The sequence below is a fragment of the Periophthalmus magnuspinnatus genome, chromosome 16, assembly GCF_009829125.3.
Source record: "Periophthalmus magnuspinnatus isolate fPerMag1 chromosome 16, fPerMag1.2.pri, whole genome shotgun sequence".
In the NCBI taxonomy this organism is placed as follows: Eukaryota; Metazoa; Chordata; class Actinopteri; order Gobiiformes; family Gobiidae; genus Periophthalmus; species Periophthalmus magnuspinnatus.
Window position 1 is genome coordinate 2540023 of NC_047141.1, and position 16653 is coordinate 2556675.

A 16653-nucleotide genomic window follows, 5' to 3' on the forward strand; every position below is an offset into this window, starting at 1 on the left:
GTGGCACTTCTAGGTGAAGGGGTAACCTGGAAGTGCCACCACAAAGAAAACACGGTTTGGGGCGTTTAACGGTAAAAGTGGGCAGGGTTGAATAAGGTCAATATTACTCAAAACTGACTCTTGTGAGCTTTAAGTCATGTTCTAATGCTGTTCCCTCCTCAAAAACAGACCCAGAGTTGTGTTTTGTTTCAGTCACACTTGTTTGAGCAACAATTTATTATTAATCTGTCTACATTTCCATAGCTAAAAATCCTCTGTTCCACCTTGTGATGTCATGAAGTGGTAGTTTTCAAGTTAACAGCTCCTTTTACCTTTTAGTTTAGTAAAGATAAGTGGCTATTCCAGATCTGAAATCATCCAAATTATTCTAGTGAAGTTTAAAACACAGTGGAGCACTTCCTATATTACCACATGAAGACATCCCAAGGTGGAACAGAGTGTTTTCTGTTTGAGAGAACAATAAAACATAGATCAGAGAATAGTGTTATATGGGCTGTGGACATTATACAAATGTAATATTGCTCAGTTTCTTACAAAGGTGCAAGATGCTGTTTCCCATCGTGCAGCAGTGGCCATGTATCCCACTAAGGGAAGAAAACAGCCATGTTTTGGTCATTTTGGTTAAGGCCACATTTCTTATCTGTAGGCCCTCTCATCCCAGGAATGTGTGGAAATCCCAGGAACTTTGCTTCAGACACCACTTAGGACACTACTCACTTGACTCTGCTCTGAATTTTGCTGGACGCTGTCTTTAACCCGACTGTATAGCTGTAATCAACAATGAAGATCTATAGAACGATCCCTGTGGTTCTGCGCCTGTTCTTCATTAAACGGAACAGAAACCCACAGGGCTTTACACATCAGATAAATATGTATTAAAGACACATCTCTGCATCATCCAACTCCATTTTATTCATAATTAAAAGTAATTTTTAAATAACAGGGCTTCACAGATCAGGACTAGTACTGTCATTTACCTTCATTTGTGCAACACACTGAAAACACTATCAATGTTCCCCAATATAACTTTTCTCCATGGAGATGGAGATTTTGCTTTGTCTGGAACATTCTACAGTATTAAAATGCTCTCTCGTGCATTTATTCAATCACAGGTGCTTTTATTGCTGATGAATACCTTGATGACCAACATTCATCATTTCTTATGGTAAGTGGGCTTGCCTCTTCACAGATCTGAACTGTATCTTGGCCTGGTGGTGTCACCCGATTGTTTCTATGTGAGAAATTCCAGTCAAATGTTAAAATATTGAAATTAATGCTACATTTTGAATTTAAGACTTCATTCTGGACCAAAGCCAGGACTAACCCAGGACTAAACTAGGACTAAACCAGGTCCAAATAAAGTTCATGTGCAGATCCATTTTCTCTGCTTCTTACAGCACCTTTGTTTCAGAATATTTATTATTGTCTTAACAGATTTCACAGGTTCAATCATAATTTTCCTTATTTCAAGATAATTTACATTAAAAGTGATAAAATCCTCATCTCATGATCCTAGCTCTGAATTCACATATTGTTGTGTCCTTGGGCAAGACACGTCACCCACCTTCTGTATGAATGTGGTGAATGATCAGAGGAACTAGCGCCACACATGACGAAATGATTATTCTGAATATGTCGTTTAAGTCTTAGGGTCACCTGTATTTGCATATTTAAACAGCTAAACATTTGTGAGACTTTTTACATTTTTACAATATATACTCCAATAAAATCTTCCATTATCCCGTACACAAAAAACAAAATAAGACTTCAGAGAATGAAAACGAGTCCACTGTGCAGTCCATAATCCTGAGGTCAGCTTTGAGTGACATTAAAATGACAATTTACACTGGAAAAAAAAACAGATTCAGCTTAAAATGACTTGATTTCAGGTCGTTTTGAGGAGGCACGACACATTTTTGTCTGTAATGTTCCACTAAATGGGATCGAACTTTGCAATCTCCATGGAGAAAAGCTGCAACTCTAACAAACCAAATTAATAAATAAAATCTAACTGAAAGAAAGATGGATGCCTTTAAAGCACACTGTGGAACATTGGGACTCGCCCCCAGAAAACATGCATAGTGAAAATATTAAGATCAATTACAGTGGCCCCTCACTAAATTGCAGTTCACCTTTCGCGATCTCACAGTTTCGGGGAATTTTTTTTGTGTGGAATTTTGCATGCTTTTTTTTTTAACAGTGTGTGAATGTGCAGTGTTCTGCGTCCTGGTTGACAATGGTCTACAGTCCCTTAACCAATCAGTCTCCTCTGTGCCTTGTCTGCTGTACAGTACAGAATGCGGTCAGCCAAATGTGCTGTAAGTTTTCAAGTTTTCTCCCCGACAAAACCCACAATGTCGATGAAACGTTGTGCACCGACAAAGTTCAGAAACGCTTTTGACTTAAGTGTTTCTCTGCACAGAGGCGCCTCTGTGGATACCACTGGAGCAGAGGCATGTGAAAAACACATTTAATGTGATCATCAAGGAAGACGGATATAATATATGAAGGTTTGAACTTTGAAAGTGTTTAAACAAGAGAGAAATGTGAGGAAATGTTAATGCCTGTCTGAGAAAAGTGTATAAAGTGTGTGGTGAGGGGTTTTACAGCTGCAAAACATATAGAATTGTAAAAAATAAATCTGACTACTTTGCAGATTTCGCCTTTTGTGTGTTATTTTTGGAACTTACCCCCTGCCATAAATGAGGGACCACTGTATTTCTATGTGTAAAGTGCAAGTTCATGTTTTGAAATTTAAACTGAACTTAACGTAACACTTTATAATAACTACACGTTATAATCATGCCTTACACTCATCATGGGCTTTAAACAAAGCCTCTCAAAGCTCCGCGCTTTGTCTTTATTCACTCCACACTCACTGATGGTTAGCCACAGCTGCCCTGGGACAAACTGATGGAAGCGAGGCTGCCGATATGCGTCATTAGCCCCTCCCACCACCAACACCCAGCAGACACACCACGTTCATACTAGGCAGTGAGGTGAAGAGTCTTGCCTAAGAACACAATGACAGAACTTGGTCCGCCTGGGAATGGATACTCCAACCTTGGGGTTGGGGGGACACTGCTCTACCCACTGAGCCACTGTCACGCTAACTAAGGTGTAGTTATTATACAGCGGTACCAACTTAATGGATAAAATGGCTACAATTAAGATAAATATGGAGAAGTCAAGTCATTTGAACTGATCTCAACATTCATTTTTGCAGTGAGATCTGTGTCGTTTTTAAATGTGTGTTTTTTCTTTCAGAGGATGTAAAGTCTCTCAGTCGGACGGAGGATCAGAGGAACCCGGGAAACAGGTTCTGAAGAAGCAGAATCACCATGACGACCATCAGACCACAGGAGACGAGCACCAGCCACAGTGGACACGACCCTTCCACAAAAATGAACCAATTAAATCATCGTAGTGACGCCTTCTAACAAGGAAACCTCAACCCTACCTCAACCCAGGGCAAGTATTAAAGCTACAGCATGAAACTTTTAGCCAAAAATATAATAAAAGATAATAAAAGATAATATAATATAATATAATATAATATGGCCTAAACATGCTCTTGAATCATGAAGTCTGTGTAAATATAGCCCGTCATAAAAAACACTCACTCCGGTTGTTGAGCACGTGCAGTTGGCAGCGGCTGTCCACTGCCACGCTCAACATGGCCGCTTCGTGGTTCCCTCTCAGCTGTCTGCCCCGCGGTGAGTCTGGCAGGAAGGCCACGTCAGTGACTACGATCCCATGGGACTCTTGAACATAATACAGCTTCTACACAGGAGGCAAGAGACACGAGGGTTAGACCAGTGTTTGAACAGGCCAAAAGTAAAAAAAAGTAACCCCACATCGATCAAATATGTAAACAATTATATTTATCTTCATTTTATTAACTTATTCTACATGTTTTCATTATGTTTCTTCTTTATTTCCAAGATTTTTCACACTAAAGCCTCAAGACTATGAAGGACACATGTGGACTGTACAGGCGGGTCATGATAACACGTTTTGAAGTTGGATATACAGTTGTTCCGCGCTATATCGCAGTTCACCTTTCGTGGCCTTGCTGTTTCGCAGATTTTTTTTGTGCAATATTGCATGCTTTTTTTTTTTTTTTTTACAGTGCGTGCTGATTGGTTAATTACTTTATGTATTCACATTTATTTGGGTCATTAGTATTTTGTTTGTTACTTTGTACTTTTTTTTATTAACAATGAATATTATCTGTTATATTATGTTGGATACATGATTTACTTTCTTCATAATAATATTGGTTCCTACTTATTGTTGTGGTACAGCACATTTGAGGAGTGCATCGATAAAAATCTAACAAGAGTAAATGTGCACAACGTGCACGAGATGAGTTTTTGAATAAAGTCGAGCTGCAACTGTCCTGTTGGTTTATTTAAGCAAAGAAGAAGCAAGAAAATACATCATATTAAATCTAACTGTAACCACAGCCTCAAGAGACTGAAGAGAGCAATATATTAGGGACATATTTACATAAATGTTGGATCGCAGTGACTCTGAAGTGCTGTATTTTCGCAAGTTTTCTCCCTGACAAAACCCACAATGTCAATGAAATGTTCTGCACCGACAAATTTTAGAAACGCTTTGGACTTTATTGTAAAAAATAAAGCTGAGTGCTTTGCGGATTTCGCCTATTGCGGGCTATTTATGGGACGTAACCCCCGTGATAAACCAGGGTACACTGTACATATTTAAAACACAGACGTGGTTAGAGAATTGTTACCTGCAGAGAAAATGCGATGTAAATGGCGACCGATCCGGTGACGGTCCCCAAACCCAGAAACGTCCCAGAGTCACTGAAACAACAGCATTAGCTACGGTTATAATTGTTTATATGTGTTTTATTCACACAAAAAACAAATATGAGTCACTGCGCAAATACTACACTGCTCCTGTAGCCTGCCAAGACAAGACTCTTCCTCTTCTGTTGAATCACTTGGGATTAGAATTGAGATTTAAATTTCAATAAAAGAAATCTGTTCAAAATTGATATTTCAAGCACATCCAGAAGAACTGACAAAAACACTGAAATATGAACATGTTTGTACAGATCTTAACTACAGGGTTAGCAGTTTAGCTGTAGAATATTTTTGTTGCTTGCAGAGGAAATTGTGGTGCCTTTGAGAATTCTTGTTCAAACTGCAATTTTGTTCATTCCGATTAATCTTGCAGCTGTAATCTAGATTTAGTCTGAGCCCAAGGAGACACAAGGTGCTGTGTTAAAACGATCATGGCAGCTAATGGATAACAGCCAGGACAAGATCTGATGCTCTCATCTTGTCTCGCTCTCGTGGACCAAATCTCATGCCTCGTCCTTCCTGTTGTACTGGATAAATGTTTCCTACTTTTGAGTCAAGCGCATCACTCTACATGTTTGATTTGGCTTTAGGGGGAGGAGCAAACCAAACAACCATCTTTTATAAAAAAATACCTGACAGCGAGCGTAGATATGACGTCCGAGCCACATGGGGCAGTGAGCATGGGCAGGAAGCTCTTGCCGTCCCATTTAGTGATGAAGCAGGGCGGGGGCTTCCTGTCACGTTTGTGAGGGATCTGCACCGTGTAGAGCCGCAGCGCCTCTTTCTGGTCCTCCACCGCACCAAACCTGTAACAGTCATAAAAACCTTACACCTCTTGTCCCCGAAGTTTGGTCTAGTCCTGGTTTAGTTAGTCCTGGTCTAGTCCTGATCCATACCTGCAGGCCATGTAGCGGTAGGTCTTGTCCCCGATCCCAGGTCTGGTCTGGTGCCAATTGAGTCTCATGGCGAGCTGGTCTCCACTCCACACACTGCAGCTGAAGTCCCTGCCCACAGTCACCAGCTGAACACACACATTTAAATAGTGATGATTCATGTGAACTCCGGCTCCAGTCAAATGAAGCTCATCGAGGCCTTGCAGATATAAGGGCCAATTTAGAGCCCAGTTCGATATTTGGAATTCTGATGGGGAGTATCATAGCAACCAAAGAGCCAATCCGGAGTGAGGCTGTTGAAGGTAACACCCCTTGAAATTAAAACCCCAGGATCATCTAGGGCAGGTTAATACAAATATTTTAAGAACAAAATGATGAGTGACAGCAGCAGTTACAGAGAGAGGGGACACAGTTTGGAGTCAATAAAGCCAGAAGTATGCCCCTGAACAATTCTTACTTGAAAAGCCGCGGCTAGCGGGTTAGCCATGTCCATTTATATATACAGTCAATGGATGGTTACAAAAAAGTCACCTTATTCCCGGGGCTCATATCCAGGTCTTCTATCTCATCTTCATGTGCTTTGAAGTCATGTTTCTTCTTTAGGGACGGGAACTATAAAAACACACACAGTATTTAGAGTCGAGAGGATCAGAGGAGCAGAGGGTCAGGCGGCGCAGAGGAGAGGGTCAGAAGGAGCAGAGAAGAGGGTCAGAAGGAGCAGAGAAGAGGGTCAGAAGGAGCAGAGAAGAGGGTCAGAAGGAGCAGAGAAGAGGGTCAGAAGGAGCAGAGAAGAGGGTCAGAAGGAGCAGAGGATGAATACTACCTCCCAGACTCGTACGTGTCCGTCAGTGCCTCCGGTCAGCAGTAGGCTTCGGTCAGGGCTGAACCGGACGACCTTTTGCAGAGGGTCCTGAGGGTTCTCATCAGACTGGACCTCAGCCAGACCGTTAACCTGAATCTGAGAAGTCTCATCCTTCAGCTCGGTGGAGTCCCCAGAGTCCTGCACAGGCTTATCCCCTTTACCTGCTCTCCTCCGGGCGCTCTTCTGAGTACTGTTACCTGCTGAAGAGGACACAAGTTACTACAACTAGTTTAGACCTGGTTTGGACTTGGTTTGGCAAGACAATAGTCCCGGGCGGGCTTCAGTCCCGGGCTTCAGTCCCGGGCTTCAGTCCCGGGCTTCAGTCCCGGGCTTCAGTCCCGGGCTTCAGTCCCGGGCTTCAGTCCCGGGCTTCAGTCCCGGGCTTCAGTCCCGGGCTTCAGTCCCGGGCTTCAGTCCCGGGCTTGAAGTAGTTACACCATAGATCTATTCTCACCGTCTTTTGCTGCGGCAGGCTTTGTTTTGCTCTGTGCGTGTTTGAATTTCATGAGACAGCAGTTGCCGTCCTGTCCCACGGCGATGACATCATCAGCCAGCGCCACATTCATATTGGCTTTTGTTTCTGTGTCATGAGCATGAAGTAGCGTTGCACTAAACTCGTGCTCCCCGACTCTCTGCAGCTCCAAGAAGTGCTAAAAATTTAACATAAAAATATGAAAACAAAGAAGACCACCCCAGTCTGTTTAGAACTGCTGTGATATGGGAAAAATATGATGACATAGAGTTTAACTGAGTTAGATGACAGGGCAGAATTCTATGATGGAATATGCTGTGTAACTGTCAGATTGCAAATTTGTTGGACCTGCTTTATGGTTCATATCTCTGTAATTACTGGGCCTAACCACATGAAATAAAAATTTGCACAATGTTCAACGTCTTCTGTCTGTGTAATCACTCAGTTGTCCAGGTCTAATTCATAATGTCAGTAGACAGAAGGTATTAGAGTGAAGTCTTTTGGCTGCTAGTGGGCACTGCCTTATATCTGTCTGAAGCGAGGCGCTTACTACACTGAAACTAACACACTTGTTTGTTTACAGTTTCTGTTTATACGCTAGGTCTAATTAGCTACACAAAGTGTGAGCTGTGCCCGAGGCATATTTAACATAATCATTCAGGCCCCTAATGGGTGCTCTCACACCTATTAGCATACTGTCTATTAACATACTATTGGTTTCCTTGTTTAGATTTAGGCCTGAGGAAGGAGTTATAAATAGGAGATGGATGATGTCTAAGGCACCGTTTTCGTGTTCAAAAATTGATTGTCTTTCCAAACAAAAATGGCCTCTCTAACTTCCCTCTCACACCATTTATTTTCTTTGGCTACGATCTGTACCTCACTATCTTCAAAGGAGTGGTTAGTGTCTGTGAGATGTAGATGGACAGAAGCCTGGGGTCCTGAGCTGCTCTCTTGATGGTGTTGGTACATTCTCTTATGGAGTGGCTGTTCAGTTTCTCCAGTGTAACGCTCACTGCACTCTTCACTACAGTGAATGGAGAAGACCACATTACTTTGTTTATGGATTGGGGTTTTGTCCTGTGTGTGAACCGGTTTCTGTCTGAAAGTGTTTGCAGGTTTGAAATAGACCAGAATCTCAAACTGTCTGAAAATTCTCTGAAGCTTTTCAGACACACCAGCTGTGTAAGGAATAGTTACATCTTTCCTTCTAGATTCAAATTCCTTGTTGTCCTGTTTTTTTTTTTAGCTCTCTTAGATCTAATGCCCATTTTGGATTTCCACAAGCAGAGAAGGGTTTCTGAACATGTTGTCTTCCCTGTCAGTATAAATAAACAAAGTAGAAATATGTTTCACAATAGCTTCAGAAAATTGTGCCATTATTCCCAAAAAAGTAATTGCTGAAAGGACTTTAAACAACAAAATTAATATGGCATGTTTTAACAGAACAAGGAACCTAAAGTCTCACAAGAGTATTACATTTTAGCATTTGATTGGACCAGTAATTGTAATGGCTTTAAAACAATTAACACAGCAGCTGGTCATGTGACACATGTGGCATGGGTGAAATAAATCCAGAAAATGAGCAACAACTGAAACAAGAATACTGAAAGCCATTTAGTGATACTCCCTTTTCAAACACAGTCAAGACAATAAGATCTTTATAGTGTAGTACAATAGTTGGTAAGACAATGAGGGAATCATTCAGAAAGTATTATAAAAATGATATGCTATAATGCCATTTCGCTAGTCAGAAAGTAAAATAAATGAGAACAAAATCTGTCTGTGCCTCCATGAGCTTCTGTTATAAATGCTGCTGACCCTGTAGTTTAGACCTCTTTTGTCAAATGCATTGTTGATTCTTGAATTAGTTCAGATTCTGTTTTACAACCCAGTGCTACTTCCTGTATTTTTGTGTTTTTCTTCACAAACTGCTAATTCACTGATATAAAACTATGATAAATGTGTAGCACAGGTTCCACCAAACCAAGTGATTATTATGAAAATGTGAAAATCATGCACTTTAACAACACCGGCGTTCAGTGCACTCACCACGGCATTCTTGATTCCAGTTTTTGACGCTCCTCCACCTCCAGCGACAATAACCAGCCCTGAACCCGGATCAACTTTGACCGAGTAGAGCGGAAATGGCGCTCGGTACAGGTCAGGCACCTTTCTTTTCCCCATCACAAATGAAACGCTTCGCTCACAACTCAGATGAATGTGGAGTTAAACCAGTCTGCAACAACAGGAAAACACTGAGAACATGAATGACAGAGAATTCACAGAATAAAGAGAACATTATGACTAGAGATGGTCCCATATGGATTTTTCAGCTCATGTCCGATTTTTGTTTTGCTGCTGTGGCTGATATTTGCCGATACTGATTTTAAACTTTCAAAATCCATCCACCTGCAGTGTTCAGCTCCAGTCAAATGAAGCTCATTGGGGCCTAGTAGTTATACGAGCAGAGTTCCATATTTGGAATTCCGACAGTTGATTTACAGACACAATAGTGAAATAACCCCAGGATCATGTAGAGCGGGTTAATATGAACATTTAAGACCAAAATGACGAGTCTGACAGCAGCAGTTACAGAGAGAGGGGCCACAGTTTTTACATAGAAAGTGAACTGGATCCAGAAGCATGCCCATGCTCACTTCCTGTTTGGAACACGGCGGCTAGCAGGTTAGCCATGTCCATTTCTATATACAGTCTATGATGCAAAGTTACAGCTAAGTTCACAAGTTAACTTTTGGCTCTTGTAAAAAATAAATAAATAAATAAAATAATAATAATGTATTTCGTATGATTGGGCCTTTTTTTGTCTAAATATTTTCTATTTCCATGTTCACTCATAAGTCTGTTAGTCAAAAACTATAAATGTGATGCACTAATGAACAAACTGAAGGACACACAGGCAAACACAGACTGAGGCAGTGCAGTCTGTGTTCCAATATCTCGGAAAACCAATATACCACTGCACTACAGATGAGTAGTATGTGTATCTAGTACTATAAAACAAAGTACACTGAAAGGATAATTAGCAAATAAATAGAGAATAAATATTAAAAAGTATTTGGTGAAAACACTACAAGTCCAAGGTGCAAAGAAAATCAGCTTTATGTAAACTAAGTACCCGCTCCCTTCTATCAGTGGTGCGGGCGGGAAGGGGCGTTCCCTTCAACAGCCTCACTCCTGATTGGCTCTTTGGTTGCTATGATACTCGCAGCTGGAATTCCAAATAAGGAACTCGGCTCCAAATTCGCCCCTATAACTGCTAGGGATGGACATTGGTTGGCTGAAATAATGGGCCATATTTGCACTTTTTAATGAATCGGTCTTTAATCTCCAGCACGGGCTGATATTTAGTTTTGGCTGACCTGCGCCTAAAGAACCCACATAATGCTTAATTTGAACACTTTAGTGCATAGAGACAACTACACAAAATATGCCTCCTCTTTTCTCTTGTAGGTTCATGATTAAAAATGGGCTGAGTGCGTTTTTTAGTCTGTATGTGCCTGTATGTACATTTAAAGTACCAAAATAGGCCTACATATCGGTGCAAAATGGAGTTTAAAAAATCGGTATCAGAATCGGCAATAAAAAAATCCACATTGGCCGATCTCTAAGGCTTATTGCACCTTAGACTCAGAGACACTGAGGACAGCCGTGTGGACCTGGTTTATGGTTCATATCTCTATAATGTCTAGGCCTATCCACATGAAACAAAAACTAACAAATTTCAACGTCTTCTCAGTCAGAATGAATAAAAGCAGAATTCTATTTTCCAAATGCTTCAGGAAATCGTGCCATTTTTCCCACAAAATGAGTGCAGTCAGCAGAAAGCACTTTAAGCCTTAACCGAACAAGTAAACAGAGATAAAACGTGTTCCTGTTGGAGTTTGGCGTTATAGAAATAATGCTCACTATTATGTCACATTTTTACTCTTATTTTACTTGAGGTTTCCTGGTTTACATGAAAACCCAAGAGCAGGTAGTTTATCCCTAAAGCAGTGCACAGCTGCTCGAGTGTTAGCTTGAGTATTAGCTCGAGTGTTAGCAGCCTGTTAGCTTTTATTCAAAGTAAATGTCTTACCTGCGTCTTCGTTACGGGGTCACGTGTTTTTTATTTTTATTTTACCTGCCCGCGAAAGCCGAGAATAGAGGATCATCTCATTCTGACGGCCTGTGCGGAGGTTTTTACGTTTAGAGACGAAAGATTAGCGGCTAAATGCTAAAGACTTCCCCATTTGACGTACACGTCAGCAACACACGGATCGTAGCCAGCGTCATGACGTCACTGGAAAACAAGATAAAAGGGAAGTGGCAGAAAGAGATGCTCACACCTACCTACCCCCCCCCCCCCCCCCCCCCTCTCTCTCTCTCTCTCTCTCTCTCTCTCTCTATCTATCTATCTATCTATCTATCTATCTATCTATCTATCTATCTATATATATATATATATATATATATATATATATATATATATATATATATATATATATATATATATATATATATATATATATATATATATCAGACTGAATAGCATGGTAAACATACCTTCAAATACATGAATAGGAGCCTTCACAGCCATCTCCAAAATATGAACCAAAATTAGTTCCACCTTGATTTTTATAGGGAGTTTATAATGGAAGTCAATGCATAGATACATTTACAAAACATCGTCAAAACTGTTAGGATCAGGATGAAACTCATGTCTAAAATCCTGTGCAAAAAAACAACAAAACCATTCATGTGAATAAGACACAAGGGCTAAACAGGGTTTGAATTCAAGGTCCTTAAAAATTAAGGCATCAGTGGTGGCTGTGGTCATCGGAGCACTCGGCGCAGTGATCCCCAAACTGGAGTGGCTACAGCAGATCAGACATCTCAGTCCAGAAATGCGCAGTACAAGAACAGCAAAGATACTGTAGAACCCTCAAGCTCCCAGGTCTCTGGTAGAGGACCCGAGTGTGGAACAAGGATGAGACTACCAGCAGAGGGGGATGATGAAATTTATATCTTTATATATACACATACATATATACATACAAAACACAAGCACTTTTATAAACACTAAAGTTTCTTTCTGTCATAAAGGTCAGACATTCTGTCTGTGATTATCCATAACTTGCTGCCTGATATTTCAATATAGATTTATTTAAGCAAGACTAGGTAGTGACCATTCAGATAAGAGAGAGGCATTTTAGATCAACCAAATTAGAGTCATTTACATGACTCATTCTGCTTTCTGACTGGATAATTGACTTGAGCCAAAACACCAAATTATAACAGAAACAACTTGTCATTCATGTCCAATGTTTTAATCATTAAAAATAAATCAGTATTAATTTTTTTTCCGTAAAAGCTATATTTGATTTTAACATGTTTACCTCTTACTGAGAACATAGTGAGATCATGGTTATGGAATTTAAAACCTAAATCTCACACAGTTCCTTTAATGTGTCAAAAATGAGAAAACATAGTTGTTCTCATTTATTTATAATATCACTTCCGTTTTGTGAGTTCTCATGTGTGCTTTCTGATAATTCAATTCAATTCATCTTTATTTCGGACTCGTGGTCCATTTTTTATTTAATTCAGCTATACAAACTTTTTTTATTAGATATAACAGCTGTAAGGTCTCGTCAATGTGTATCTTCACATGTTTAGCAAGCGTATTTCTACCAGTAAAGACCTTCTCACATGTTGAACAGCTGAATGGTTTATCTCCTGTGTGTTCTCACGTTTATCTAAAGTTCACTTTTTGGCAAATGTCTTTTCACATGATGAACATCTGAATGGTCTTTCGTCTGTGTGTGTTCTTACATTTAGAGCACGCTTTTGAGCAAATGTTTTCTTGCAGGTTAAACAGCTGTAAGGTTTCCCTCCTGTGTGTATCCTTACATGCATATCTAGATTGGCCTTTTGAGCTAATGATTTTGTACATATTAAACAGCTGAATGGTTTTCTCCTGTGTGAACTCTAATGTGATTTTTACAACATCACACCTTACAAAACCTCTTCTGATGTTTCTTCTCGTCAGCTCCTTGGGCTGTTCCTGACATGTCTCCATTGTTCACAGTGACACTGGTCTCTGGTGCAGACTTGTATTTGGGGATAGACCTGAGTTTGGTGCAGCGGTGCTTCTGCACTCTGCATATTTAGGCTGAATTCTTCTCTCAAACCTTGTGATGTCATGTGGTAATACAGGAACTGCTCCACTGTGTTTTTAAACTCATACACCATCACTAGAATCATTTATATAATTTCTGTCCTGGAATTGTCAATTTCTACTGAAATAAAGGAAAAAGGAGCTGTTACCTTGAAAACTACCACTTCATGACATCACAAGGTGGAACAGAGCATTTTGAGCTTTGGAGACACACTAATAATGAAATGTTACTCAAACATGTGAATGAAACAAAACAAAACTCCAGGTCTGTTTTTGAGGAGGGAACAGCATTAGAACAGGACTTAAAGCTCACAGGGGTCCGTTTTGTGTGATAGTGGAACTTTAAAGACGTGAAATGACTTGAAGCTCAAACCAGAGGATTTGGACTAGACTTGAGACTTGTACAAGAGTGACATGGTTCCAACTCTGACAATCTGTACAAGGACAGAACAATATGAAAGACAAATTTAGCAAAGCTGATCTTTAAGAGATTTAAGTATTAAATGCTCATAGCTAACCTGCTAGATGTCACGTTACAAATAAGTAAGTAGTAAGTAATCATGGGCTTGCTTCTGGCACCATCGACTCTGGTTCCAGTTCATTTTACATTGAAAAACTGCAGCCCCTCTCTATACCTGCAGCAGTGAGCTAAACTGACGGTACAGGCAGGAGGAAGGAGCGTTAAAACCTTTCAAAACCTCGCTCCAGATTGACTTGTGTCTGTGGGTTTTCCCCTCGACATTACAGTAACTGTACTGTATTTTTATCCATTTCTGTGGCTCTGTAAGATTCTTTAAAATGTAGTTATTTAGGGTCAAAAGGTTAAAAAGGGCCACAAAGACAAAGATAAAAACATAAAAATGAAAACCTGTTGAACAGCTGTATTATGCTATTCTATGTTCATTTAGGAGACACTTTATTTAATGCAGATTATAATGAAAGTACTAAAATAAATATATCTGTATTATATTAATATATTACATTTATTTGGGTTATAATTGATTGAATTCATTTCAAGTGTATTTCTATAGCACATTTTAAACAACGTCAGATGACAAAAGAGCTTCATATAAAAATAAACATAAAAACAAATAAATAACAAGACACATAGGAACAGAACAATCAAACACCCGTACATTATGTCTGGTGTTAAATGCCAGGGAGACGAGGTGGTTTTTCAGTCTGGTCTTAAACTGTGTTAAAGACAAAGGATCTGACTGGCAGAGGGAGCTATTTCATAGTCTGGACACTGCCACAGAAAAGGCTCTGCCACCTCTGGTCTTGAGTCTGGCTTTGGGCAAAGCAGCAGGGGTCAGCTGACCTCTGACCTCAGGGCTCAGGGTGGAGTATAGGGCTGCAGTAACACCCTCAAACAAAGCAGACCCATAGAGTGCAGACATCTCAACTGATCTGATATGAAATAGGGTAGACATAGACTGATATATCGGCCTGCCTATGTGTCAGGTCGATATTTGCCCCTTTTTGCCCATTGGTTATTGGCCTTAACTCTCCTGCCGGGGGCCGATTTTTGGTTTAGACTCAGTCATTGCATAATTGTGCATTCACACTGGGGCGTCGAGTTTACATGCGTCTTTCACACTCCGGTGTGAATGCACCATAAAGCTTTTAACACTTTACACTTGTGATGATGGCATTCACAATATGAGATTACACAGCTCCATTTTTCATTAGTAGTTAAAAACAGGGCTGTGGATGTCTAAAAATAATTTGAGATATTTTTTCTTGATTATAATTAAATTATGCAGTATGCACTATTCAAATCATACAAATAATCTAGATTGGTCCAACATATCGGCTGTTGGTTGCTCGGCCGCGAAAAAAAATCATATCGGTCGACCTCACACTGTCCGGCCCAAGAGGACCTCACACCGTCAGGCCCAAGAGGACCTCACACCGACAGGCCCAAGAGGACCTCACACCGACAGGCCCAAGAGGACCTCACACTGTTAGGCCCAAGCAGTGAGTTTGTTTGGACAAACACCACAATCTCAGTTTTATTTTCATTTAAGTTTAGGACATTTGTGCTCAGCTCTGCACATCCCTGAGACAGTCCCGTAGAGCTCTGAATGTGGTCTGACTGTGGCCTGGCTGTCATCTGCGTCACTGGCAGATATATTTGAATCTCATTTGGCAAAGCAATGGAATGCCACATTATGCTTTCTAAAAACATCACCCAGGGGAAGCATGTACAGAGGAAAAAGGGGCCTTGGGGGATACCGTACTCTAAGGGACACACAGAGAAGGAGTGCTGTCCTAGGTTCACAGAAAAACTATCTGAGACAGGATCCAAACCAACAGAGTGCAGTACCCTTAATGCCCACATGTGTCTCTAGACAGAAGGATGCTGATATCTACCATGTCAAAGACAGATGAAGTCTAAAAGCAAAAGAACTGCAGATTTCCCAGAGTCCACAGTTAAAAGCAGATCCTTAAAAACCTTTAACAGAGCTGTTCAGTACTGTGCTAGGATTTAAAACCAGATGGGAATTTTTCACCAGTTTCAAATTATGGTAAACCTGTAGTTGGTCATACGCAACCTTCTCTAAAACCTTAGACACAAAAGGCAACTTTGAGATGGGCCTAAAATTAGAAAGAATATTTAGATCAAGATTAGGGTTTTTGATGAGTGGCTGAACCAAAGCATGTTTCAGGGCAGTGGGAAAACAACCAGACATCAGAAACAAATTCACAATGTAAGGTTCAATAGAATCAAAAACAACCTGGAAAAAACAACTTGGAAGAAAATCTAGAGCACACAAGGAAGGCTTTAGTAGCTTTCAAATCCGAGAGAGACACTGGCTCAAAACACTCAAAGACTGAATCACTGCCACACTGCCTTGCCAAAAAAAAAAGTCACCACCTGGATTTAATTAAGCAAATAGGTTGGGATTGCTGTATGGGCACATTCCAAGATGACAATGCCAGGATTCATCAGGCTCTTGTGACAGAGTGGTTCTGGAGCGTGAGACATCATTTTCACACATGAATTGTCCACCACAGAGTCCAGACCTTAACCCCATTGAGAATCTTTGGGATTTGCTGGAGAAGCTTTGTGCAGCGTCAGACTCGACCATCATCAATGCAAGATCTTGGTGAAAAATTTATGCAACACTGGATGGAAATAAATATTGTGATGTTGCAGAAGCTTATCCAAACAATGCCACAGCAAACGTGTGCTGTAATCAAAGCTAAAGGCGGTCCAATGAAAAATTAGCGTGTGTGACCTTTTTTTTGGTGGTGACTTTTTTTTTGGCCAGGCAGTGAATAAGATCCACACCAGAGGGCAGTATCAGAGCAGAGACTTTATTCCTAAAGAATGAGAAGAAGTGTTCACAGAGTGTGGATGAAGACACAAAAAGATCTGGATTTACAAAAGACTTCAAAGT

At 40.4% G+C, this 16653-nt stretch overlaps 1 protein-coding gene across 3 annotated transcripts; it reads right to left on the reverse strand.

Annotated features, from left to right (window-relative positions):
* Positions 1 to 891: 891 nt before the first annotated feature.
* Positions 892 to 11356, reverse strand: preb (prolactin regulatory element binding). 3 transcript variants are annotated; one of them, XM_033980748.2, is made up of 10 exons: positions 11165 to 11356; positions 9118 to 9304; positions 7048 to 7243; positions 6555 to 6793; positions 6263 to 6343; positions 5735 to 5859; positions 5471 to 5644; positions 4763 to 4835; positions 3624 to 3783; positions 892 to 3393 (listed from the first exon to the last, which is right to left on the reverse strand). In XM_033980748.2, exons 2-10 carry the CDS (start codon positions 9250 to 9252, stop codon positions 3299 to 3301), a joined length of 1278 nt encoding a protein of 425 aa, XP_033836639.1. In that variant the 5' UTR covers positions 9253 to 9304; positions 11165 to 11356; the 3' UTR covers positions 892 to 3298. The 3 variants fall into 3 exon arrangements, with proteins under 3 accessions (XP_033836639.1, XP_055083971.1, XP_033836640.1); XM_055227996.1 differs by having other exon boundaries at positions 9118 to 9323; positions 11165 to 11337; XM_033980749.2 differs by having other exon boundaries at positions 898 to 3393; positions 6555 to 6790; positions 11165 to 11337.
* Between the last annotated feature and the right edge of the window lie 5297 nt (positions 11357 to 16653).